The sequence below is a fragment of the Furipterus horrens genome, unplaced genomic scaffold (assembly GCF_987537825.1).
Source record: "Furipterus horrens unplaced genomic scaffold, mFurHor1.1.pri manual_scaffold_5, whole genome shotgun sequence".
NCBI classification, from domain to species: Eukaryota; Metazoa; Chordata; class Mammalia; order Chiroptera; family Furipteridae; genus Furipterus; species Furipterus horrens.
Genome location: NW_028327175.1, coordinates 48,439,517 through 48,467,271, shown reverse-complemented (window position 1 = coordinate 48,467,271; position 27,755 = coordinate 48,439,517). Strand labels below are relative to the sequence as shown.

At 34.9% G+C, this 27,755-nt stretch overlaps 1 protein-coding gene across 1 annotated transcript in view; it reads right to left on the bottom strand.

The window, feature by feature from the left end:
* Positions 1–8,572: 8,572 nt before the first annotated feature.
* The window catches only part of AGGF1 (angiogenic factor with G-patch and FHA domains 1), a 29,713-nt gene continuing 10,530 nt past the window's right edge, over positions 8,573–27,755 (bottom strand). The window contains exons 6-14 of the mRNA XM_090276402.1: positions 23,912–24,242; positions 23,023–23,134; positions 22,149–22,200; positions 18,368–18,469; positions 17,338–17,503; positions 16,020–16,102; positions 10,865–10,992; positions 10,627–10,726; positions 8,573–9,417 (exon numbers count right to left, since the gene is read on the bottom strand). Coding sequence (XP_090132528.1) covers positions 9,217–9,417; positions 10,627–10,726; positions 10,865–10,992; positions 16,020–16,102; positions 17,338–17,503; positions 18,368–18,469; positions 22,149–22,200; positions 23,023–23,134; positions 23,912–24,242 — 1,275 coding nt within the window. The 3' untranslated portion in view covers positions 8,573–9,216. The remainder of the gene's footprint in view (positions 9,418–10,626; positions 10,727–10,864; positions 10,993–16,019; positions 16,103–17,337; positions 17,504–18,367; positions 18,470–22,148; positions 22,201–23,022; positions 23,135–23,911; positions 24,243–27,755) is intronic.

The following is a 27,755-nucleotide window of genomic DNA, read 5'->3' as shown; positions in this document are numbered from 1 at the left end:
TAAGCTTCCAACTACATATGTGAAGTGTCACCATGGCAACTTTAAGCTCCCTCCCTGAAATCCAGTTTCCTCATCAGTGAAATGAGGACAATACATACCTTAAAGGGATGTTATGAGGATTAAGCATAATATTATGCAGACAAAATCTGACATATAATTTAAACTCAGTAACTATGACTTCCAGTTATCTAAATGATTAGCAGACATGTAGTCCTGTCCAAAATATCCATGGAGACACCCGGTGCATGCTCAAAGGTGTTTGAAATTTGGTCCTGTCAAAAATGTCCATGAACATATTTGGGCCATACCAAATGGTCCTTGCTTTGGTCCTGTCAAAAACATCCATGTTTAGCAAACATTCCTAGGTTCAAATAGCCCATGTTTATTTATATGTTTGATTTACAGAATTAATACATTAAAAAAATACTATCATGTTTTGTTGGCCCAATAATTCTGCAGTGGCTGTATTGCCAATAACCCCTCTTGCCTTGGTAGCCTAACTGGCCATACATAGCTCCCGGGGTTGAGTAGATGGTTCAGTGTGAACCAAATGTCTCCCTGGGTGTTCTGGTACAGGACCAAATAGCAAGGACATTTTGTCAGGGACCAAATGTCACCATAGACATTATGGATGGAACCAAGTGTCCTTCAAGGATCTGAATGGGAACTCAAAACCAATCCAAAGAACCTCAGCTAGAACAGGTTCCCTGGGATGATTCCTGAGAGCAAGTCACAAAGGTTTGCCAGGCCATTTCCCTTTATGATAGAACCATTTTTCCATCAAAACATAATTTCAAACCTGATTTCCCAAATGAACTGATCTAGTCAAAACTCAACATGACTTGTGACTACAAAGTAATCTGACCAATCTTACAAGTAACTATATCAAAACCTACCTACCTAAGTACCCTGCCTTTAAAGTAGTCACCTTGGAAGCTACAATGACTCCCAAAATGCACCCATGCTTAAAACACTTTGGGAACTCCTCTTTTAGAGTAGTTCTCGCAGTGAATGGCACACTCTTTAAAAAAATCCTTAAGTTGGCAAATATGCATCTTTCCAGGAAAAATGTGATTCTTTAAAAGAGCTGACAGTTATTCAGAGCCCAGTCTGGTGAGCGTGGTAGATGATTAAACAAATTAACTTTTCTGGACAATACAGTGTGATTATCATAAATCAATGATAATGATTTTTGTGTGGCTCATAAAATGGCATTGATAGTGTTGCATGTTAAGGTTAAGTAAAGGTAGCATGGTCATGGTCGAGATTAAAGCCCATTTTAGTGGGTTTATGATGTGAATGAATTCAGAGAGCACTGGGAGTCATTACACATTTAAATAGCATTAAATGTTTCTTTTTATGAAAATCTTAATTATGACATTCTCTGAGATCTGATTTCATAGTACTAAAATGACGGCTTTAAGGAAAAGCATTAAATGCTAATGAGAGCTTTATTATTTCAGTATATACTCTCCTGGGCCTTTGGTCAAGATAAGTAATGATCAGATGAATGAGCTGGCAACCTTCCTGGCCTCTGAAGTCTACTTGTAATTGGAAGCTAAGTAACACATTGTCATGTGTTAAAATACATTTAATAATATTCCACCAACTTGTCCCTGTCTTTTGCTTTCTGGGCAATGAAATACCATGGCATTTCTACATAGGTGAAAAAAGTTAGCTTTTTGCTGGAAGAATTTCTGGAAAGTCATTCTTACTCAGCAACCAGAAGACATTGTTTGCCTCCATTTACATTAATTCCCCCAAGTGTGTCTGCTCCTCATTCTTTACAAAATTTTTAATTTACATGTTCTCTACCAACTCCAATTCCAGTGACCCAATTCATGTTGCATTTTTAGACTTAGAACCATCAAACCCAAATGTCTGAGCAGGCAGTTACTATTACTCAGATCATTAGAAGAAATACATAATAAAATGAGGGGCTGCAGCATCAGTAAAGTTGTCCATACGTACATCCAAATCCCTCAAAAACATGACTACAAATTTTTTTTGAAGGCAGAGTTTATAAGATTACCCAAAAAAGGTCTGGTTTTAAGACAGAACTGAAAACATTAAACAAAAAAAAAAAAACCCCAAAACAAAATTGCCCCTTCCCCCTCCACCCTAAGAACTTCTGGCTTGTGAAAAAAACTTTTAAATGAACAAAAACTATTTTGGATTCATACTCTTTTGGGAACTACCAAGGCCTTCATGTGACTACTTGACCTAATTTACATTCTGCCAAACAGTATCTAAGAAATAAATGTAAGCTCCAAGGATGCAGGAAGCCTTATCCAGTTTGTTTACTGCTGTGTCCCAAGTGCCTAGAATTGTTGCCTGGCCTGTATAAAGCATCTCATGGATATTTGCTGAATGAATGCATGCCGTTGAAATAGCTTCATATAAGAGTATCTGAAATCTAGTTCTTGGAGTTCTCCCTGCAGCTTCTTGCTCCCACAGGGTATTGAGAGCTGGGGAGATGGGGTTGGGGGATGGGAGCTGCTAGATCTCCCTGGTAGGCCTCCAGATAGCTCCTTTTCCAAAGTCATGCAGAATCCATCCCTCCTTTGAGGGTTATAAGGGTCATCTACAACAGCTTCTACCCTTTCTCACTATCTTTCTCATTAACACTCTCCTGCTCATTCTCCAACATTCATGAGGAAATCCAGCTCCTGCTCAGCGTTCTTGTCCACACCTTTCTCCCATCATCACCCTGAGGAAGGAAGATAGCCCATCCACTGACCTCAGCCTCCCTGGCTTCAATAACCACCGCTGCCACTCCAGGATTCTACAACTGTGCCCCTGGGAAGGGCAGTGTGGCACAATAAAACTAATACTTTCTAGTATTTGAGGGCTTATTATTTGAGCGCTTGACACTGCTCAGTGCCACACAAGCCTATTACCTCATTCAAACCTTCCAACCACCTCATGAAGACATTAAGGTACTCAATTTGAAACACATTTTTAAACATCACTCAGCTCAGGAGTGATGGATCTGTAATTTGACCCCTGGTCAGTCAGATTCTTTAACATGTGCTCTTAACCAATGGGGTGAAAATATTTAAACCCTGCCTCTGTCACTCTGTCACATAAGCTTTTTGATTTTGAGCAAAATTAAAACCTCAGTCTTCTAATTTATAAAATACTGTCAGAAATAAAGAAGATAATATATGTTAAGTGCCTAGCACAGTGCCTGATATACCACTAATGCATGTATCATCGATCCTACCAACAAGCACTTGTCGGGCACCTCCTGAGCCTCCACCCGTGGAAGGTACTAAAGACATAGCAAAGGATAAGACAAACCTGTCTTTCCAAGTCCGTGCAGCATCTGGCGGGTGCTCAATAAACATCTGATAGATGAAACAAGCCTTCAAGGAGGTCTGCCAGACTCCACTCTGCCTCTCACCAATCAGCCAGTTATTCTGCTATAAAGCAACCTAATGAGGGCCTTCCCCTGCTTAAAATCCTTTATCATCAAAAAAGATAAAATCTAAATTTCTTAACAGACTATGCTAAAATGGCTATAGGTAAGTGGCCCAGTTCCTTTCCCCACTCCACCCTGCTTCACCCCCTTTTCTTGAAGCAGCGAAAACCTTTCTTCATACAAAATCTGTTTGGAAGCCTGAACTGAAAACCACATCAATACAGACCAATTCTGGGACCAGGCATGAGAACTGGAGTCACTGGTTCGGCATCCTTAGCCCCTTCCCACTCTCATGAAGCGTGTGTGTGCGCACAGCTGCAGCTCCTAAGGCAATGCCATAGGTTCTGTCAAACAGTTTGGAAACCAAGCTTTACATCAGTGTTTCTCTAACTGCAGGACACAATCCATTAGTGGATTATGAAATCAATTTAGTGGTTGGAATCAGTAATTTGGAAAACAAGAGCACATTACATGAACTAATGGCTAAGTATTGGTATATAAAACCTGTTACATATGCACACACAGACACCCATGTACTAAGCTGTGATATAAATTGTATTTCTTAGTGTATCATGCTCAAAACAATTTGAGAGCCACTGCATTACATTTTCTACGCAGCCTCCATTCCTTCCATGTTTCCTCAGTCACATAAAACTCCATCTACATCAAGCCACCTGCAGTCCCCCAAACGCATCCTGCTCTTTCACTTCTATGCCTGTGTGTATACACCAGGCCTGGTGTTAGGCGCTAGAAATGCAACAGTGAGAAAAACCAAGGTCTTGTCCACATGGCATTTAAGAATCTAGACAGACAAATATCATACAGTCACAATGATAATATATATCTGTGAACCGAAATAAGCAGTCTAATGAAACAAATATGGATTTTCAAGAACATTTATTGAAGGCAATTAGTCTAGGGAGACAAGGGAGGCATCCCTGAAGAAGAATCAATGAGCAGAATCTAAAGAACATCTCAGAGCTAACTAGGTAAGAGCATGGAGGAAGGGCATTCCAGACATAACAGGATATAGGCAATCCTGCGATGAGAGGGCATGGCATATTTGAGAAACTGAAAAAGAGGCCAGCATGATGGAGCCCACAGAATGAGTGGGAGAGAGATATAAGATAACTGGAAAACTCAGCAGTGGCTAGACTCGGTACAGTCTTATGGGCTGGGATTTTGTTTTCTGTCCTTGGAGTAAGAGGAGTCATTGGAGGATTTAAACAGATGATAAAAGAGAAATTATAAACACTGTGTCTGCAGTGTGGATGGGCTGGAGGGAAGGAGGAGTGACTGCAGGAAGATCAGTTAGGAGGCTCCTGGAATAGTCCAGGTGAGCAGTGACAGTGAACTGACTTAATAGATTGGAAGTTAGGGGGAAGGCAAGAGAAGGTGGTGGTACTGAACAGAGGCTAACTCCTAGGTTCCGGCTTACACAACTGGCTGGATGGTGCTGCCAGCTAAGAGTAGACTAGAAAAGACCAGGTTTGGAGAAGACTATGGATTCGACCTTGGATAAGCTGCATTTATGGTGACTTTGAATTAGGTATGTATCCTGACTAAAAGAACCTGAAGTCATGGGTATACAGATGGCAAATAAAATGGGGCATGTGAAAGTGAGAAAAATGCTTGGGGATGACCCCTAAAGACCTCCCTATTTCCTTGTTATACAGTATTCCCTCATTTATCGCAGGTATTATGTTCTAGACCCCCTCGCGAAGCAGGAACCTTACATTTATTCTACACTCTTAAACCTACGTAACTTTAACAACATACATATATAGTACCACAAAATCCCGCGATATAGCAAAAAATCTGCGATGAATAATTAAGTATAATATTTTAAAAAATCAGTAGTCCCTCTTTATATTGCAGTTCACATCGTGGCCTCACTGTATCATGGGATTTTAAAAAACATATTTAATTATTTATCCCGGATTTTTCACTATATCGCGGGATTTTGCGGTACTGTATACATATGTTGTTAAAGTTACGTAGGTTTAAGAGTGTAGAATATGTTTAAGAACATAAGTAGTGTTTATAAAAGTGTAGAAAAGGTTAATAAGGGAGTGAGAAAGGTTAATAAGGGACTGGGAATGGTTTATAAGTGTGTAGGAAGGATTTATAAAGCCTTAAAATATATATAAATACTAAAATAAATGTAAGGTTCCTACTTCACAGATTTTCACCTATTGCAGGGGAGGGGGGGGTCTTGAACGTAATACCGACGATAAGTAAGGAAATACTGTATTCCTATTTACTATAAATGGGTATAACTACACCTAGTTAACTACACAATTAAACCTACTTTAAAGTTCAAATATAAAAATAAAAAAATAAAAAGTGAAACTATTCACTCCTTGGGTAATTAACAGCTCAATATATACCCACATACTTTTTAAAAATGAAATTATGCTATGCACTTTTCTATCATGTTTCTTTTTTAAATCACCAATGTAGTGAAAATATTCTTCTATATCAGAGTATAAATTCTTACTCACCTGAAGGGCGACAAAGTATTGTATAGTAGGACTGTATCACAATTAAACCAACCCCCTGGCTAACAGTTGCCTGCTCATTCTATTGTCCCCCTTCTGCCCTGCTTACTGAACCCAGATTCTGTTCCAATAGCAACATGGTCATCCTCAGGTGATGGTTAATGATTGGCTTAAGTCAACTGAGACCATCCTGTTGCCCACCTTTTCTTTCTTTTTCTTTTAGGTTTTAAAAAAATTGTTTTTAATGTACTGATTTTAGAAAGCGAGAGAAAGGGAGAGACAGAGAGAGAAATACTGATTTGTTGTTCCACTTATATGCACTCACTGGTTGATTCTTGTATGTGCCCTGACGGGATCGAACCCACAACCTTGGTGTATTGGGATGATGCTCTAACCAACTGAGCTACCCAGGCCAGGTCTATTGCCCACCTTTTCACCTTCCCTTGCATCTTTGGGTAGTCATGTCATCAGGTTCTGGCTAATGACCCTATGGGGAGTCTGCTATGACAGCTTCTGGGTAAGCTTTTGCTTTCCTAATAAAAGATAACTAGCACAAGTATTACTCTGTCTACCCTACTACAAAGCCGTAAGACAACACTAAGAAGAGTGAAGCAGAAAGCCAGAGAGGAAGCCTGGGCCAATACAAATAGTCACACATGAACACTGACTCATTTTATAGAATCCAAATGTATTTCCAACTTTAAAGTCTAAAAAAGTAAAATAAAAGTTTTGAATCAAAGATTCAAAGATGTAAATGATGCCCTACAAAGATAAGCAGCACATTTAGAACAAGATGTTAGAGAAAATATCCCAACTGTTCCTGAAAATGCCTTTATGTGTTGGGTCCAGAAATACCTTTCTGGCTCCCTGCCAAGCACATCCCTGTGTCCTGCAACTTGACAGGATGGCCTTTGTACAAAATCTCTGATACCTCTTGCTTTACCTTGTTTGAGATTTCTATCTTCTTTTGCCTACAATTTGAAAATGTACCAAATTAAGAAATAATCTTTTACATGAAAAGTTGAAACGTATTTGATTTGGGTGAATCATTACTTTTCTAAAGTTTATAACTAGAAAAAAAATGAAACATCAGGAGTGAAAACTGTTTAAAAGCAGAAGAAAAAAATTTCTCTCTTCCTGAAAAAAAGTGCTTCCTAGCTAAGTTAATTCTAGAAAATATTCTGTTATTTTACTCTAATGTTGATGGTTTCTTCTGTTCTCAATTTTACCAGCTTCTCATGTTCTGGCAAAAATATAAGATGTTAGATTTCTCAGATGCAACTTGTTGCTCCACTTAAAATAAATACTTAAATGCTATTAAATAAAGTTACACTATGTGAATAAACTATAACTTAAAATATTAGACACGAAATGATTTTATGTGTAATCCAAGTTGTACATAATTCACATCTATGCTTCTAAACAAACAGAAGCTCACATTTGTACTACTTTTACAGTTTACAAAGTACTTTTATATACATTTTCTATTCAAGACAGACATGTGAGATAAATATTATTTCACAATTAGAAACAGACCCAGACATTACGAGTGCTCTAACTACTATACAGTGTAGCCCTGAGACTTTGATCTGCAAAGGGTTTTAAGAATGCAAATATCACATATATTTCAATTTTTATCACCATTTTCAAGTTTCCATTTTCTTAACAAAAGAAAACAATGAAAAAAGTTTTCTGTAATCCAATAAAAACGGGAAATATATAGACATATACTAACCCAATGAGTAAGGTCTACCAGAAGAAAAGTCTACTTTGGTAGTTGTATATTGTTACCTATATACAGGGCACCAGTACCAAAACCACATTAAAGTGAGTACTTTTTTCTACTTTAGAGAAAATAATGCAGGAAACTCCTATTGCCTCCAAGTCTAATGTACATATATATGCGCTATTGTGTAGGTGGCCAGGAATGATACAGAAAAATGCTATATCCAGATCTGGAGTTCTAGGGCCTCTGACTATCCCAGCTTAGGCCTAACGGAACTTGACAGTTTGGTAACATACCTCGTCTTTAGTAATACAGTTATTTTTCTTTCCCCACTCCCTTTTCTTTCTAAGTACCCTAAGCCATTTAGACTAGAAATTCTAACAGGCAGCCTTTCTTTCTGAATTATCTTCCCTACTGTACAATTTTTTTTCAGAATTTTCCTTTCCTATTCCAAATCTTGAAGACATTTCTTTATAGTAGATGAGGGAGCCATAGCTTATATTCACTGCCAGGAAAGGGTCAGTCCTAGCATTAATTTCCCAGCAAAGAGCTGAGAGTAACTACACAGAAACAGTGATAACTGGCAGAGCAGAGACACCTGCACTCAGAAAGCTGCACTGCAGTTCACCAATATTTGAAGTTATCCTTTTGTTACTGCTCTGACAATTTAAGAAGGAAAATTCTGGCTGGCAGTGAGCTTAAATCATTGGTTGAATGAATTACTCTTTTTGATGTTATACTGTTTTTATTGTATTTGAACACATTTTCAATAAATACTGGAGTTTGAGCCTTGGCTAGGTAATCGGTTTGTAGTAGAAATCAGATTTCTGTGGCAAAACTATTGCTGGCAATGAGATTTATCAAAACTACAAATGCCAGTATGCTGAATATTTCAATACTGTACTCAGTTGTTCATATCTAAATATTTCAGCTATGAAACAAACCAATGTAAATGTTTCATATATAGTACAAATCAACAGATTCTTCACAGAAGAAAACAATGAAAGACTAATTTTCTATGTGTCCTCTGTTCCTTAGTTCTTCAATTACATTACTTATGCTATTTCAAGGATAATAAAATTTATGCACCACTACCCAAGTTTTCTCAACATTTTTTATCTAAGTTCTAAAGGGCATAAACAAGAATGTATATAATCAGAATTGTTTTTATAAACTTTTGATTTTTTTTGTTGCACATCTTACAATAATGAATATAAGGAGACAAGGACAAATGTACATTTAAATCATTAATGGATACATGAATTTTGTCTTTATGGCTAGTTACTTATATGTGTCTTATAAATGACAAGTTAAAATAACAAAGTTTGATAAGTTCATCCATGCCCTGTGAACTTTAATCCACTCATCGAATAACTTGATTCAGCCACTTTTTTTTTTTAAACTACAAACCACACTTTATTATACATTTCTGAATCACGAGGGGGCAAACTGTGATACAGTACCCTCATGCCACCAGCTCTTTCAGAGGGAAAAGTTCTGCCATGAAATAAGAGTTTCCAGACTCTTTGTTAAAAAAAGCTTGAACTGTGTTCTCTGACTGACTTTCACTCAACAGTCCCTTTGACCCAAGGCACTGTCCCTGGTGCATCTTGTTGAGGTTTAGTTTCTGGGAAGTTTTCAGCAAACCTCTCTCGTGCTTTCTCCCAGTTCTTCTTGCTCTTGTTTTGGAGTAGGTGAACATCTTCAATTGATGATGGTTTGCCTGTCCCCAAGCCTGCATGCGTTCGCCGAAGCTGAAGCTGGATCTGTTACCAAAAGTTGAGCAGAGGACTTATTTATTGTACGAATCAAAGCACATCCGCTGTATCCAACTTAGTATTTTAACTATAATTCTTTGATTTAGAAAATTGATGCAAAAGAAAAACCTGTCAAATGCATCATATACAGACAGGAATACATACATGATTATACATGGAAGTTAAACTCATTTTTCTGCATTGTCTTGTCAATAAGGACAGCTGACTCTGCTCCTAAAATAGCACTGAATTTCCCTGCAATGCTGCAGAATCTGTCATCCCACTCTAAGCAAAAGTAAAGGCAACAGATATATTTAAACCTACTGTCCTAGCTTCACCTTAAGAGTCATAAAAAAAGAGCATGATTGTTTATTTTCATAAGAGGGGAATACTTCTCATTATTTTGAGAACCATTAAAAGCTACCAGTTTCTGAGTGTCTAATGTACATCAGGCAATATGCTAAGGTCTTTATCCTCATGATATCACTGAAAAAAGTTATCATCATCCCCATTTTTACATACAAAAACTAAATTCCAAACCTGCGCTAAGTCCCACAGATAGTGACAGAACACATATTCTAACCTAGGTCTGACTACAAAAGCCAAGTTCTTCCTATTGTATCTCAATAAATAAGAAAGCTTACATTAAACTCACAGTGATCCATTCATTATTTCTTTAGGTATGAAGTAATTATTAAGAAAGTTCTTCAGTCATGTTACTTTGTAAGGTTTCTGTGAAAGATCATCTAAACCCTGATGAGCCATGGGACCAAAGAATTAGATCACCGTACTGTTTTTTAAACATTATTCTATTCTGTTTGTTGTTACATGCTCTGATTCCTGAATCCAGAACAAATTCTCCAGCTAATACAGAACCTGCCTATTGTAAAATAACATTGTAACTGCTCTTGCAATGCTTTGTACCAGGAATCATTAAAAGCAACTAAAAGACAAAAAGAAACCCTTGGCTCAGAAATAACATTTACTATCCTAACTCCACTGAAGAAAAATTCAACTCTAAGAGGCTTCCTAAAAACATTAAAAATAAAACAATGCACATATATATATTTGGTAATCGTGAATGCCACAAAGGCTGTCATTATGTCTGTTCTGCTCGCTACTACACTACTGGCTCTTAAGCAATGCCTGGCATATATCAGGTACACAGTAAATATATCTACTGTAAGAATAAAGAGTGAAAGAAAACGCAAGTCTTACCGGAGTTTTCATTCCTCCACCATCCTTCCCTAGGCCCTCTCCTTTTTTCCAGCCCATCTTCTCCAGCATCTTCCGACCTTTGTTGCTATCAGTAATTTCACTTTTTAAAAAATTAAGAAAAAAAATTAAGATGATAGCTGATTTCTAAAAGATCATTTAGGTTATGTTTATAACAAATGAATAAATTAAAAATAATCTGTACAACTATTGTAGAAAACTACTTCAGAATAGTACTTACGAATGAACAGATGCAGGAGCATCATCTCTTTGGAAAGTTCCTTCACTTCCAATCTGCTTCCTACGCTTTCCTGCTCTATCTTTATATTTTGGATTCTTCAATGCCTTTTCATCTTCGTACTCTGTATTCTTTATAAACATGAAATATTCATTGAAAAAAACAAAGCTGATAAATCCCCTTTAAAATGTTCATATTATTCAAAATTGTACTACAACACAAATTGTATATAAATAATATGTAAATTATAATATGTAATCATAAGGTAATATATTGAAATAGTCTATTTTGACTTAATGCTGTGTACTTATATTAACTACCAGTATTCAAAAAAATATGCAGAACCCCTGAGGTTGGAAAAAAAATCTACTTCTCCTTTTCTCTAGGGACCTAAAATAGTTTCATTACTGCTCCTTAGAAAGGAAAATGTAGAAAGTTTTTTTAAATGATAAAAAGCAAACACTGTTTTACTCTAGTAATAACTTTTGGCTTCAGTACAGCTTCATTTATACAATTAATCAGTCACTTAACAAATATTTTGAATAGAGTATGTTATTCCAGACTAGGTGATGGAATGCGAAGAAATTTATAATTCCATAAGACTGTCATACGTAATCTTTAGCAAACTACAGTATGACTGGCTCAACCAAAAAAGTATACATAATATGGGGCAGTGGCACAAAAGAGGTAATCAATTCAGTTTGTGGCATCAGAGAGGGCTCCTCTCCATCTTTCCTTATCACTTGCCAATCTTTATTTACAAAGTACAACATTGCCTTGGCAAGGTGGCTCAGTTGGTTAGAGCATCATCCCATGTAGCAAGAGGTTGCAGGTTCAATTCCTGGTCAGGGCACATACCTAGGTTACAGGTTCGATCCCTAGTTGGGGTGCATATGGGAGGCAACTGATGAATGTCTCTCTCTCCCATCTATGTTTCTCTTTTGTGCTCTCTCTCTCTCTCTCTCAATAAATATATCCTTGGGTAAGGATTTAAAACAAGGAAAAAGTATGACATTCATCCACAGAGATGTTAGGGGTTGCTAGAGCAATTCAAGGCAAGTACCGCAGAAGTTTTTACTTAATTTTGCTTTTAATCAGAGAAGAAAAACAGAACCACTGATTCTAATGGGTTTTTCTCTCCCAGAAGATAACAGAAACTGAGTTAAAATTTTTGATAAAACATTTTATCCTCCCCATATATATCTTCTACTTTCCTCCAAAATTAGCCCCTTGACACTTTTTCTTATTATGATTTCTCTTCTGTAGTACAAAAGTAATAACAAATACAATTTTGCAGAATATATATTATTTTGGCACATCTTTTCCCACATCTTTATGAAATGTAGAAAGCACTGGACAAATACACTTAAGACATATATTCTATTATCTAGCTCTTTCATTTAGTAGCTGGGTGATCCTTAGCTTTAGTTTCTCAAATATAAACTGAAAATATTAATTATCTTCATGGTCTACTTATAGGATCAAATGGCAACATTTAACAGCCTTATTGATTTAATTAACATATAAAAAATTACACAGCGTGTACAATTAAACATTTTTGAGATGTGTATACACCTATGAAATCATCACTAAAATCCAGATAATAAACATATTCAGCTTCCACAAAACTATCCTTGTCCTGTTTTGTAATCCCTCAGATCCTCCCTGTGCATCTTTCTTCTCTAGTATTCAGGCAACCAGGTCTTTCTGTCATGTGTAAGTTGCTTTCCTAGAATTTTATTAATATATAAACAGAAGTACATTCTATGTACTGCTGTTGTCTGACGTCATTCACTCAGCATAACTGAGATTCATCCATACTGCGTCCTGTCTCAATAGCTCATGCGTTTTTATTGCTTACTAGTATTTGTCCATATAGATATACCACAGTTTATTGATCCATTCATGATGAATGCATAATTTTTTCCAGTTTTGCATATTAGAAAAAAAAGCTGCTATGAACATTCGTTTACTAGTCTTTCTCTTCGATAAATACCACAGAGCAGAATGAATCTTTTAAAGAAACTACTAAACTATTTCCCAAAGTAATCGCACCATTTTATGTTCTCACCAGCAGTGTGTGAGTTTCGGTTCCTCCACATGCCCACCAACACTTGGTATGGTGTCTTTTTAACTGGCTTTAATTTGCATTTCCCTAATGACTACTGATACTGGACATCTTTTCACGTGTTTAGTTGCCATCTGTATATCAGCTTGAAGTATCTAATATTTTCCTCATTTTTTAATTGACTTGTTTTTATTGATTTTTTAGTTTATTATATATTCTAAATATAAGACATGTGATTTTTTATCAGATACATGATTTGCAAATATTTTTTCCAGCCTGTGGGTTACATTTTCATTCTCTTTGTCTTTGGAGAAAGAGAAGCATTGAGGGAAGTGCAATTTATTAATATGTTCTTTATGGATTGTGCTTTTGGTGTTAGATACCTAAAAAAATATTTGCCTAACTTCTTTTAAGGTGTGCTTCTCAAAGTTTTGAATTTTAGATTTTAAATTCATCTCTATAATCCACTTTAAGTTCATTTATATATTATGTGGTGTGAATCAAAGTTCTTTTTTTTTTGCTATTTTTGCATATGACAATCCAACAGTTCCTGCATTATTTGTTGAAAAAGATCATCATTTCTCCACCAAATTCCCCACACCTTTGTTGAAATCACACACACACACACACACACACACACACACTCCTATCTACCTATCTATGTACATGGATATATTTCTGGATTATTTCATTCCCCTGACCTATTTGTTTATATTTATGCCAATATGATACTGTCTTAATTACTGCAGTTTATAATAAGTCTTGAAATCATGCAGCGTTAAGTCTTTCAACTATGTTCTTCCATAGTAACATTTTAATGCAAGTTTTTAGGAATCAGATAAGGGTATTCCAATGTAGGGTACTATTATCACTTCTTAAAATATATTTTATTGATTATGTCTTTACAGCTGCCCCAATCTTTTCCCCTTTACCCTCCTCTGCCCAATACCCCCATTCCCACCAGCAATCCCCCCATCCCATAGTTCATGTCCATGGGTCATGCATATAAGTTCTTTGGCTACCCCATTTTCTATACTGTTCTTAACATCCCACTGTCTATTTTGTACCTACAATTTGTACTTCTTAATCCCTGCCCTTTTTTCCCCATTTTCCTCCTTTCACCTTCCGACTGATAACCCTACAAATGATCTCCATATCTATAATTCTGCTCCCGTTCTAGTTGTTTGCTTAGTTTGATTTTAGATTCAGTTGTTGACAGTTGTGAATTTGTTGCCATTTTAATGTTAATAGTTTTGATCTTCTTTTTCCTATATAGTTGCCTTTAACATTTCCTATAATAATAGCTTGGTGATGATGAACTCCTTTAGTTTTACCTTGTCTGGGAAGCACTTTACTTGCCTTTCCATTCTAAATGATAGCTTTGCTGGACAGAGTAATATAGATTGTAGGTCCTTGCTTTTCACACTTTGACTACTTCTTGCCAGTCACTTCTAGCCTGCAAAATTTCTTTTGAGTGATCAGCTGACAATCTTATGGGAACTCCTTTGTAGGTAACTGCTTTTCCCTTGCTGCTTTTAAGATTTTCTCTTTATCTTTAAAGTCTGGCATTTTAGTTATGCTGTGTCTTGGTGTGGTCCTCTTTGGGTCCAACTTGTTTGGGACTCTCTGTGCTTCCTGGACTTGTAGGTCTATTTTATTCACCAAAATTAGGGAAGTTTCCCTTCATTATTTTCTCAAGTAAGTTTTCAATTTCTTGCTCTTCCTCTTCTCCTTCTGGCAGCGCTATGATTCAGATTTTGGAACATTTGGAGATGTCCCAGAGGCGGCTTAGGATTCTTTTTTCTTCTTGCTGTTCTGATTGAAAGTTTTTTTCTTCCTTTATTTCCAAATCGTTGATTTGATTCTCAGTTTCATCCCCTCCACTGTTGGTTCCCTTTAGAGCTTTCTTTATTTCATTTAATGTAACCTTCACTTCTGCCTGGGTCTTTCTTATCCTGTTGAAGTATGCAGTGAGTTCCTGGAGTATCCTAATACAATGTTTTGAACCCTGCATCTGATGAGTTGATTATCTCCACTTCGTTTAGTTCTTTTTTATGAAGTTTTGTTCTTTTCTTTCATTTAGGCCGTATTTCTTTGTCTCCTCAATTTGACAGCCTCTCTGTGTTTCTGTGTATTAGGTAGAACTGCTTTGAGTTCCTGATAGCTGATAGTAGCGTGGCCTATTGTAGCAAAGTGCACCTGTAATTGTATGGGGCGGAGCCCTAGATTATAGCCAGGTGGGGGCAACTCTTATCACTGCTCCGTGGCTCTGTGTCGGGGAGGGCTCGAAGAGGGGACAATGCCACTGCCTGGCCTCTGGAGTTTTGCCCAGAAGGAAGCTGTCTACTGGCACTCACTTGCCAGTGACTACTTGCCAGTCACTTCAATTTTTCCTCGTATGCCACTGGTGCCCTTCCAGCTGTTGCGCTAGTGCTAAATCCCAAAGGAGGTGGGTCTGTATAAGTCTTGAATTCGTTGGGGGCCCTTCAAGCAGAGTCTCCCGGGAATCCTGCAGTTTCTTCTGCCGCCAACATCCATTGGTTTTTACAGCCTGATGTCATGGGGACTTACCTTCCTGGTGCTGGAACCCTGGGCTGGGTGGTCTGGTCTGGGGCTGGGATACCTCACTTCCAAGGTATCCCTCCCAATTTTTATCTACCACAAGTGGATGTGGGACTGCCCATTCCTCATCTCCACGCCTCTCCGTGCATCTCTGCCCCTTCTACCTATCTGGGTGAATGTGGCTTCTTTAAATCCTCAGTTGTCGAATTTCCATGCAGCTCAATTTTCTAATGAATCTGAGTGATATTTGTTTTGGTGTCTAGTTGTAATCTTTGCTGTAGCTGTGCGAAGAGGCAAAGAATGTTTACCTACACCTCCATCCTGACCTGAAGTCCTATTATCATTTTTCTACTTCAACCTCAATAGTTGTTAAGGTAATAGTAAACAACTAAAAGAAATTATATAAATCTCAAAATAATTCTAAGTAAATTTTTTATATATAAAATAGACTATTAATAATTAAAGGCATTTTTACTCAAAACCAGATATGTAATTTTGACCGCATATAACAATACTTAACATCCTTACCCGCAAACCATATTTTACTCGTATTTTCTTTAATTCTTTTCTCCTTTCCAATTCTTTTTCCTCTTTGCTTAGTGTTGGACCAACTAAAAGGAAAAATGAGTTTGGTTTAAAAAGAAAAACTCACTAAATCTGGTAGATTTTATATAAAATACTCATATTTAATAATTAAAAAGTAATAGTATTAGTAGTCTATCTGCAGATGAATAAAAAGTACAAATAGACATTAATATAAAGAAATCTTGGGTTGTGATGATGTCCTTTCAACATTTTGGTAATTAACTCTACTTGGAAAGTAAACCAAAACTCAAAAGATTATAGGGATGTTACAGTATAGATAACAAAAGAAACACCAAACATCTTTATTTTTTGATATGATTATTATAAAATAAGTCCAAATGCAGAAATACTGTGAATTTTCCAAAGAAACATAGGCATGTATAAAAGAAAAATCACAGAACCCAAGATTCACATTATTTTATAATGTGTCATATTTTCATAATCTAGTATCAGAAAAATATGCAATGACCATGTAAAATTGGTATTTAGGGAAATAACTGATGTGGAAAAAATTAGTTCTTACTAGTTCAAAGCATTAAATCTTAAAAGTCTTAGAAGAGTGCATTTAAGCAAAATATCAACTTCCTAGAGTGTTATTTACTACAAAAGATAATGGTATGTACACAGATGAAGTATCAACATAAACTGTAAGTAGGAAGGTAAACATATCAACCAATAACTATTAATATCTTGGCCTATTATTTTCTATGTTACAATATTATATGACAGAGTTTAACTGTGGATGACTTTTTTGTGTCAGTAAATAGATGTTAAAAGAAAACCTATCTTTATTATAGTTATGTCCCAATTACTCTTTTTTTTTTTTTTAATTTTTTTTTTTTTTTGGTTTTTCAGTTACAGTTGTCCCCTTTGCCCCTAATTTCTCTCCCCGACCCATCCCACCCCCTCCAATTACTCTTTTGAAGAACATTTAGCTACCACTGCAGTGCTACTTCAAAAGCCAACTAAACTAGATTAGCAAAAACAGAAAGTAACCTAATGCTATAAAAGCACAGCTAAGTTATCACATAGAAAAATCAGGTACAATCATAATCGGCTAGCTTATGTCTCAGATTTGAAAAACATGTCATTTCTGAGTCTAATTTGATAATATTCATAAAAATATAAATTATCTCAATACAGTATTATATCAAAATTTATTATATCAAGATATGAAGCTGGTAGCTAAGTGATACATTTTTACAACATCCAGTGAATTAAAAAGGTATCATGCCCACATATAATAATATGTTTAACATACCAAAAGATTCATCTTTCTTATCAAGACGAAGGTGAGCTCTAACCTGCCCTGGTTCGCAGCCATCACAAGTGTCACTACCAGGGTGAATGTGAAAGGACAATACAGTCTCTCCAATTTTCACTTCATCTCCATGCTCAAGTACGTAAGGGTCACATTTAGTTTTAGGCTGAAGGGGAAAAAATTACAAAACAGAAATCCAAATGAGTTGCATATGATTATTTTATGTCAAATGGAAGTAATGTCTGATTACAAAAAAAAATTATTTTTTGAGATAATTCTCAATAAAATAAGACACACACATGCACACACATATCCACAACTTGATGATCCGTAATGTTCTACTCTTGGATAAGATAACTGAACTGAGAAACTTCTAATTTTTGTATATCAAACACCACAATGTCCTAACTCCATGCCCAGTCCTATCAGAGAAATACCCAACCCAAACTGCCAAAAATCTATTACCAAAACGAATACTCATAGTAAAAAAGATGAAGTGTTAAGGGGATAAGCATATCATTATTCTCCGTTTTCCTCTTCTTTTCTCATGATAATTCAGTTTTACTTCCTATTTTATTCTTATAGACTAAGAATAAGGCCTCCCTTCCAGTGCCAAGCATTATGCTACATGCTGAAAATAGAAGAGTTAATTGAAGAGACATAGCCCTTGGCTTCAAGGAGTTTACAGTTTAGCAACACTTTCATTAAAACAAATTTTAAAACACACACAAAAAAGAAGAGCCTCTAAAGTTATTATAAAACATTTACTCTGAATAGTTTTAAAATGCATGTAGCTCTAAAAACAAGGCATAGATACATAATTAGAAATCAAAACTCAATAGTCAAGTATCCACTTATTATATACTTCTTCAGTCCTTTCTAGGAATTCCCTTCTACATAACAGATTTGGACTTGAATACTGACCTAACAAAATGATATGCATAATAACTATGGCCATCAGGAATAAAAAATTTTAGTTCAATTTTTAAAATAACGTGCAAGTAATTAATTAATATACATACACACTCACCTGAAGAATCTGTTTTCCATTAACAACTGTACCATTTTGACTGCCTTGATCCACAAGGACATAACTTTGTAACTCATGGTCAAAATAAATTTCTGCATGAAACTTAAAAAAGAAACCAGGTAATTATAAAGTAGCATACTCTTTCTTTACCATAGATAATGATTTCTCTATGATAGGATGCAAGGGACTTCAGTCTCTGATTATTTACCTTTTATTATTTATTATTTTTTCTGAATACAAAAGTATTATACTTCTGGTAGAGATGTGGAGGCTACAGATGAAAAAGTCACATATGTTTCCACCTATACCTACTACTAATAATTTAGTGTGTCCTACCTTTTCTAATTCTGTAATATAGTTAGGACTATACTACATAAACAATTTGAAATTGGTTTTTCACCTAGTATAAGTATTTGTACATATTATTAAAAATTGTTCTTAATACAAAAGGTGATTTGAAACACTCAAGGGCAACTTCTCAGAGAAGTCTTCCAGTTTTTGAATACTCAGGACTAATCACTCTCTCCTTGCTCCACAGCACTTTGTTTATATAACACCTAAATTATATGAAGTTACTGCATATGTGAATGTTACTGTACTGTGTACAATTACTGCTCAACATTAGTTTACATTTTTCCTTACCTCTCAGTACATAATACAGTGCTTCACATATACTGAACAAGTATTCAATACACATCTCTTTAATTGGATAAAGAGCTGCAAAAATATGTAATTTAAAATTTCATATTCAAATAATAGGTTAAGAATGTAAAATGGTTCAGCTGCTTTGGTGGGGTCTGGCAGTTTCTCCGAAGGTTAAACAATTACCATACAACCCAACAATTCTACTCCTAGGTATGTATCAAGAGAAATGAAAAAATACATGCAAACAAAAACTTGTACACAAATGTTCATAGCAACATTATTCTTAGTAGCCCAAAAGTGGAAACAATTCAAATCACAAAATGTAGTATATCCATATAATGGAATATTACTTGGCAATAAAAAGAAATTAAGTACTGACATATGCTACAACATAGATGAATCTTGAAGACATGCTAAGTAAAAAAACTAGTTACAAGATTACATATTACATAATTCCATTTACATAAAATGTACAGAATATGCAAATCCAGAGACAGAAAGATTGGTGGTTGCCTATGGCTGTGGGGCTTGGAAGGGACTGAGGAGTAACTACTATTGAGTTTGTTTCTTTATATGGTGATGAAAATGTCCTATGATTAATGAGATGATTGCAGAACTGTGAATATACTAAAAACCTTTCAATTATACACTTCCAATGGGTAAATGATTAATATATGGTATATAAACTATATTGCAGTAAGGGTGTTCTTTTAAAATTTTCATACACGTATTTTATAAAATGTTTCAAACACACAAAATATATTAAACCTATCTACCCGTGAACCAGCTTTAATAAATTTTGCCGTATTTGCTTCAGATATTTAAAATAAGTTATCAATCCATGTGTACCTCACTCTGTCCATCCCCCACCCTTCCTTTTCAGATGTTTGATATTTAATCATGATACATCTCTTTGTACTTTCACCACATATGTACATATCCATAAACAGTATGTTTATTTTGCTTAATTTGGAACTTGATATAAATCAGTGTATGAATTTTTTATTGAGGCATAATTTATATATAGAAAATTCATAGGCCTTAAAATGTATATAGGCTGATGAATTCTGATGAATGTATGCTACTGCATATATTTCCTTTATTTTGCTTCTTTGACTTGATATTATAAGATACTTCCATCCAGTCGTTGTGCACAGCTGTGCCATTCTGCTGAATGGTACTCCGCTGTATAGATGTGCCACAATCTACATATTTTTCTGATAATGAACATCCAGGTTTTTCACAAGATTTTATCATTTTTAAAAATGTTTCTATGATTGTTCTATATGCAACCTTTTTGTGGACAAGGCATGTGTTTCTCTGGGGTATATACTTATGAATAAAATTGCTAAGCAACAGTATATGCAAATCTTAAAATTTATTCAATATTGTTTTCTAAAGTGGTTGTACCAATTTATATTCCCAACAATAGTCTAAAAGCATTCTTATTGCTCTATATAGCTTTAACACTTAATAATGTCAAATTTTGTTTTCACAAGCATAATAGGTAGGAAATTAAATCTTATAATTGTGATTTTAATTTGCATTTCTCTGATTACAACTGAAGCTGAGACCTTTTCTTATATTTATTAGCCATTTGAGTTTCCTGTTCTGTAAATTTCCTCTTCATTTCCTTTGTACATTTTATTCAATTGGGTCGTTTAGAATAATAGTAACTATATCAAAGGGTTTAAATATTTTCAAGTTGTTTGACTTGAAACCTTATTCCAAAGAGCTGTTCTAAATTATGTTCCCAACAGGTGTGATATTTAATAAATATGATGAATAAAAACTGACATCTTGGATTGATTTGCAGTTCTTATATTACTAGAAAGATTGAACGGTTTTCATATATTAACCATGATTTTCCTCTATTGTGAACTGTTCATGTCCTTTACTAATTTACCTATTGGTGTCACAGTGGGGTTTGAAAAACTGAATTTGCATAAGCTTTTAAAATGTAAAGAATATGTACTTTGTCATATTTGTCTGACAGTCCTAGCCTGTCTTTTAAATGTGTTTCTTAACATATAAAGAACTTCAAAACTGTGAGGGGGTAATTTAATTTTTTTCATTTACCTGGATATGTGTGACATAATATATATTGTCAAACCAATTTCACACAGCTCACAAATTATGTAGCCCACCAGGAGACATCTTAGAAAGAAAAAGCAGAAATGCCACCAAAGAACTATCTGTATTTTTAGACTGGAGTTGGGGGAAGGACTTCTTTGCTATTTAAGTTACCAATGGGTTTTCTTTGGGGGCAAAGAAATAAAAGGTCACAAGAAAGTTAAAAGCATCATAATTTGGTTAAAGATTATGAGGATTTACTTCTCTCTGAATGAGTCCAAATATAGTAAAAATAACAAGACTTTAAAACTAATAGAAACAAATTTAATTCCAAAATGACAAAAATCATATAAAATATATACTTCAGATCTATAGTATAGACCCATTAAATAGGAAAAAAATGGGAATGATTAAAGGTCAAAAAAAGAAAATCCAAAAAGGGGGAGGTCTCTACAGAAGGGAAGGGGAATAAGAACAGAAAATATAGTAAAAAAAAAGACATATAAAGTACAGACTCTCAGTAGCTTAAACATTTTTTTTTTTTTTACTTCTAAGTTGCAACTCTGTCCTTATTGTTTGTTTTTAAGACTCAACAGTTCTTTTTCCTGACAGAAACCATTAGAGACTTAACTAAGAAAAACTATAAATGAAGAGCCTTGGGTAGGGATCAATTGTTCTTGGGTTGTAAAATACTCTGGACTCAAAATAACCAATGACTAAAAAGTAGCCTGAATCCAGGTCTAATTCATTTTTGAATTGTCATAATATCTAGCATATTTATTTCACTCAATAAATATCTGTTTAATGGGTATTACTTAAATACTTAAATTAATCCATATTTTTCTATTCTTGCTCCAGACTGTTAAAATAAAACATAATTTAGTTAACTCAAATTGTGATAAAGAATTTTTCTTTTCTCAAGCAGTGAAATAAACAAATCTGCATTGCTTTCATTAGCATTACTACATTGACTATTAAATGGGAAAACCCCTAAGCTTTCTGCCATAATGATGGTTTATAAAATTACATCGAGGTGTTATATTTGTAAAAGCAAAGAGCTCACCTTACTGACACCAACTTCAGGAATTCGAAGCGTATGCTCCATATCTTTTTCTCTGCAGTTAAGAAAAATGTCTTTAGTAATTTTTGAAGTATATATAAATGCAGCACTTAGAGACATGAAAAGAATTTTTAAAAGATTATTTGTTTTAAAAGATAATGTTTAAAAAATATGTTAAAATGCGTCTATCACGCTAAGTCTAGTTTCCTTAATCATACTCTAAACTTTCTACATGAAAGGAGGTTCCAGAATTACTTTTATTCTTTGGTACATCTATCTTAGGCTAATCAACATCTGGTGAGACAAAGTATCTTTGCACTAATGTCAGTTATTTATTTCAGAACTGTTGACTATGTTCCCATTTCTACCACAACATATAAAAGGAGCACACTATTATCCAAAAGTTTTAAATTAAGATATTGCATAAAAATCTGAATTAAGGATAGATTATCTTTCCAGTTAGAAAGAAAAGGAATTAACCTACTCATGATTAAAACCTACTTCTCTAGCAAGCTGGTTATGAGCTACAAAGGGGAGTGGAAAAGAAGCAGAGAGGGAGGCTAATACTGGGTTTAGGTTAAGTGATTTCAATCTAAAAAAGGCAGTACAAAAGGTCGGAAAATGACAAAATCTCTTGAAAGGTATCAGCAAGACTTTACCTCTTTACACAGAAAATCCCCTTTTGGGACCATGAAGTCATACCCTTGACTGATTTCCAAAAGCAAGTGACATAAATAAGTGTCAATAATATCTTCTGAGTACCATGTACAAGTGTCTGAATAACAAGTACCATGCACATTCCAAGATAATTTCTCAGGAAATGTGCACTTACTAGAATAAAACAAATATACAAATATAATGCTATTAAACATTTTACCTTCCAATTGTAGCAGGGTTTACAGCTGTAATAATAAAAAGAGATCCTGTCTGCAACACTGGTGATCTGATAACAATTACTCTAATACAAGGGGGCCAAATTTTTTCTTCATCTGCCAAAGAAACAAGTGGGTAAACATTAATTCAAATGTTATGGGGAAAAATGAGAAATGTCTAGGGATAGTAGGTTATTTAAATATTAGGCTTAACCCTGTTACCAATTTAAAGTGATCAACCTAAAGGTATTCAGCAAAGTCTGCATATATCACAATTATGAAAAAATCAACTCTTTTTTTTAAGGTCTTGGAATTCGAAAATATCACAAATAAGCATTTCTATATTAAGTTAGAACAACTGAGTCTACTCTTTTTAAAAATATAAGAAATTCCATTAAGAACAAAATAAGCTCATATAACTTAATATGAAATCCTGGGTTTTAGAAGTATGTCTTTATACCCTCAAGTAAAAAAAAAATATATATATATATATGTGTATATATATATATATATATTAGATTTATCATAATACCTATGTAGCTGAATTGATGGACCACACTTTTCTGAAAGGCGATTTGCTCTCCCCCTTTCATTTATGACTTAATACATACTTTAGGATTAGGGCATAGGTGACTTGGTTTTGTGTTCTATTGACTAGACCATTCAATGCAATGAAACTTTAAGGTCCAAGTGTCAGTCATTTATTCACATACTACTCCCTAAGAATAACCAGTGGTAGCCCACATAACTTTCAATGATGTCATTAAAATAATCAATTTAAAACAATCCGTTTATTTTTTTGGCAGACATATTATACCACATTTTTAACTGTGTTGCTCTGTTTACAATGACCAGACTGGGTCATTTATGTAAAATTAAATAATGGTTACTCACCCTCATCCTCACTATCTTCTGCAGTTACATTATCTTCACTGGTAATGTCTTCATCATAACTGTCCTCAGTCTGAGAGTCTGTAATTTCACCTTCTTCTGGCTCGCTATCAGTCTCTATGATTTTCTCATCTTTAAATGAAGTTGAATTATAGATGTTTTCATTGAGAGGAGAGTCTACAGTCTTTCCAGTAACTGGAACAGTGTATTTGGGGGAACCATTTTTGTAACGAACATCTATTTTGGCCTTCTTTTTCACATTTGCACAATCTTCTCCCTCACTGTAGTTTATATGTTCAATGCTGGATATTTTTTGATATTCTGAATTCAAATCCTGGAAAAAGGTGGGTGGGGAAAATAATCTTAAACGTAACTATCCTATAATGCTAAAATGTTACAATGAATTAGTGAAGAAGGTACATGTCTAGTGAAATAACAATAGCTATTATCTGTACCCCTCTGCTGCTCATGTTCCCTCTCTTTGTTAAACACATTACCGTCCACTTATCCAAATCAAAAATCTTATACTTCATATCCCTTTAACCACCACATGAAACCAATTACCAAGTGATACAGACTGTTTACAACTTATCCCAATTCTCTCTCCTTATCAATTTTCAGTGTCTTAATCGTCCCAGGCCAGGCCCTCATCACATACTGATTGGACCAGGTGATAAGTCTAGACCAATGCTGCCTAATAAGAAAATAATGCCCAGGGGGAGGGGGTGGGGAGAAGGGGAAGGATCTAGTCAAGGAACTAGTATGAATGACCCATGGACATGGACAAGGGGGTGGGGATGGACTGAGGGAGAAGGGGTTGGTGGGGTGCGGGGAGAACAATGGGGGACAACTGTAACAGAAAAAACAATAAATTAATTTAAAAAATAATAATAATGCAAGCCGTTGTTATAATTTAAAATTTTCTAATAGACACATTAATAAAAGGTAAAAAGGAGCAAGTGAAATTCATTTTATTACTTTAAGCCAGTATTTAAAAATTATTTTATATTAATATTTAATCAATATAAAAACTACCAATGAAATGTTTTACATGAATTTTTTGTACTGTCTTCAAAACTTAGTGTAGTTTATATTTATGATACATGTGAATTAGGGCAGCTGCACTTCCAGTGCTCAGTACTGTATCAGACAGTGAAGGCCTGGAGAATACCCTAAATTTTGTTTTGAACTTTTAACCAATTATCAATTCAAGATATAAAATACAGAACTGGCTTTTATTACAGCAGAAATTTAAAGACCCAAATGTACCTAACGTAGTAGAACAATAGTTTTGCTAAAATTTAGCACTTCACAGAGTTGATTTGATAATACATAACAGTTTAGAGATGAATCGGTTACATCTCTTTTATTCCAAAACTCCAAATTACCTGACATTAGACTTTTATTATTTATTATACAATTATATTGGGCATGCCTTTTGATATATGAACAAATCTATTACTTTAACCATAGAAGAAACAGAGTTATTCTCCTTTTCTCTTTGGTTTGCAACACACTGAATTTTCTTTCTACCTTAGAGTCACATGATGAAGTGAATTCAAATGTTCTTCTGTTATTTTATAAATTATGAGGGCATTTTAAACACATCCTTTTAACAGCAGTATAAATTCAGTTTGGAGACTGGCTACACTAACAGTGTGATAAAATATATATACTTCTGGCAATACAAACTCACCAAGGACAAGAACAAGGGCAAGGAGTTGAACAACTATGAGCTTTAGAGGACACTGAATTATAGCAATTTCCCTATCTATGAGGACTGTCCAGAAAGTACCCAGCCATGTAATATGAAAAAGAGAGACATTTATTAAAGAAGATAGAAGAAACTTTGTACACAGGACAATAAGGCCTCAGTCCCCTTCAAAGTAGACACCTTGAGACCTCATGGAGTTCTCCCGATCACCATCAGCTTCCAGGATGTATTTTCCTGAATCTTGTCACTGGTCTAAAATCTCTTCTCTTTCAAAGGTGATTGTAGCTTTGAGAAAAGCCAGAAGTCACAGGGCGACAAATCTGGGCGGTAGGGAGGTTAAGTCACCTGGGTAATTAGATGCTTTGCCACAAAACTCTGCATGAGACATGATGCATGAGCAGGTGCATTGTTGTGATGAAGCTGCCAATCACCAGTTACGCATAGCTATAGCCTTCTGAATCATCTGAATAGTTTCCATGGAAGAATGTTCAAGCTTAACACAAAATTTGATGTAGATTCGTTGCTCTACCCACTCAGTCATTTTGAATGCGATGGCCACACAATACACGTGCTCACTCAAGGGTGCCTACCACCCCCATTGACTAGTACAGTGAAGTTGGCATTGTTCATGCATGCACATTCCAGACCACTCTCCTTGGCTGCCAGGTTACATCAATGTCACACATGTTCTTGTTATATTAACAATGGCTGGACTTTTTCTGGACAGACCTCACATATATACTTTAAAGAAAGCAGTTTTCAACCTCGTATATTTTATTATTATAACTGCTTATGGGACAACATATGCGAGGGGGTAAAAATGAATGAAATTGCCAGAGGAACTTTTTAAAAACTATTTGCCAGAATGTTAAATATTCATTAAGAGATAAGAAAGGGGGCCTATATGTGGGGGTTGAGGTATATATGCATATTTACTCCATTCTCCTCAATCTACTCTCTTCTCTCCCCATACCCTTTACCTATAAAAAATGAGGCTCAAGAGTATCTTTAAAAATAAAGAAAAAGTGAGGGTGTCTTAACAGGTCTCCCTGTTTCACAACTACCTTTTAGAATCCTCAAGGAATTCTCAAAATTCTATCAGGATTTTTTAAGTCCCTGTCCTGGAGTTCTAATATTTTTGAAGAAGGATGGTAAGGAGGAGCAGTTATGAAAGCTAAACTGAGCCAAAATCTGACTGAATGTTTTCAAATTTCATTCTAGTTTGAAGGCTGTAAGTTCTTTTTTTATTGCTTGGGAGAAGTACTTTTAGAACTTATCCTCTCAAACAATTCAACCACCAGTAAAGGTAGGTGTCATTAAAATACAGTTCTTGAAAGCAAAGAGAAAAATCATTTTTAGTATTTTAGATACTCTTCTATTCCTAGGTATTGTCAGTGAGAATAGTAGAGAAATAGAAACAAATCAGAGAACTGAAAACAAATTCAAGAGAATCCCAATTCCCTATTTGAACTTTGCATTATACATTTAAATTTTTTTGGCTTTGGTTAAGAAAAATAAGAGATAAAAACTTAAGAGTGAAGTATCAAATAGTTACCACAATTCACAAAATTCCAATACAACAAACAAGCCTCCTTTCCTGCTTATAAGCATCAACCTTATCTGTAGAGTGAGGAGAAATAAGGGCATTAAGAACTTTTAAAATATTTTCCTTCTTTCAATTTAACCTTGTATCATAACTATTTTTAAAATTCTCATTTTTTATAACTACCATTTTATGGCATAAATAATGCTTTTGCAATTAAATGTACTATCATTTTTTAAACCAATATCATGGGCCATTTGAACTTCTAACTTTTTTCTGTCCTTATAAATATTGCTATATAATATACAAAGGCATTTTTCTCTCTTTGGATTTTAAAAATAATAATAAATTACCAGAAACAAGATTTTCCAATGGAAAATTATGAACATTATTTACAGTTATTGATACATTCAAGCTATATTCCAAAAAGGTACCAATTTATTCTAATAACGATGTGTCTACTCTATATTTGCCAGAAATGGATTTTTTAAATGTTTGCAAACCTGATAGGTAAGAAATTGCTCAGCATGACTGTTTTTGTTTTATTTTGAACTGTGCACTGATGTAACTTAATCAATTGAGGGTCTGAA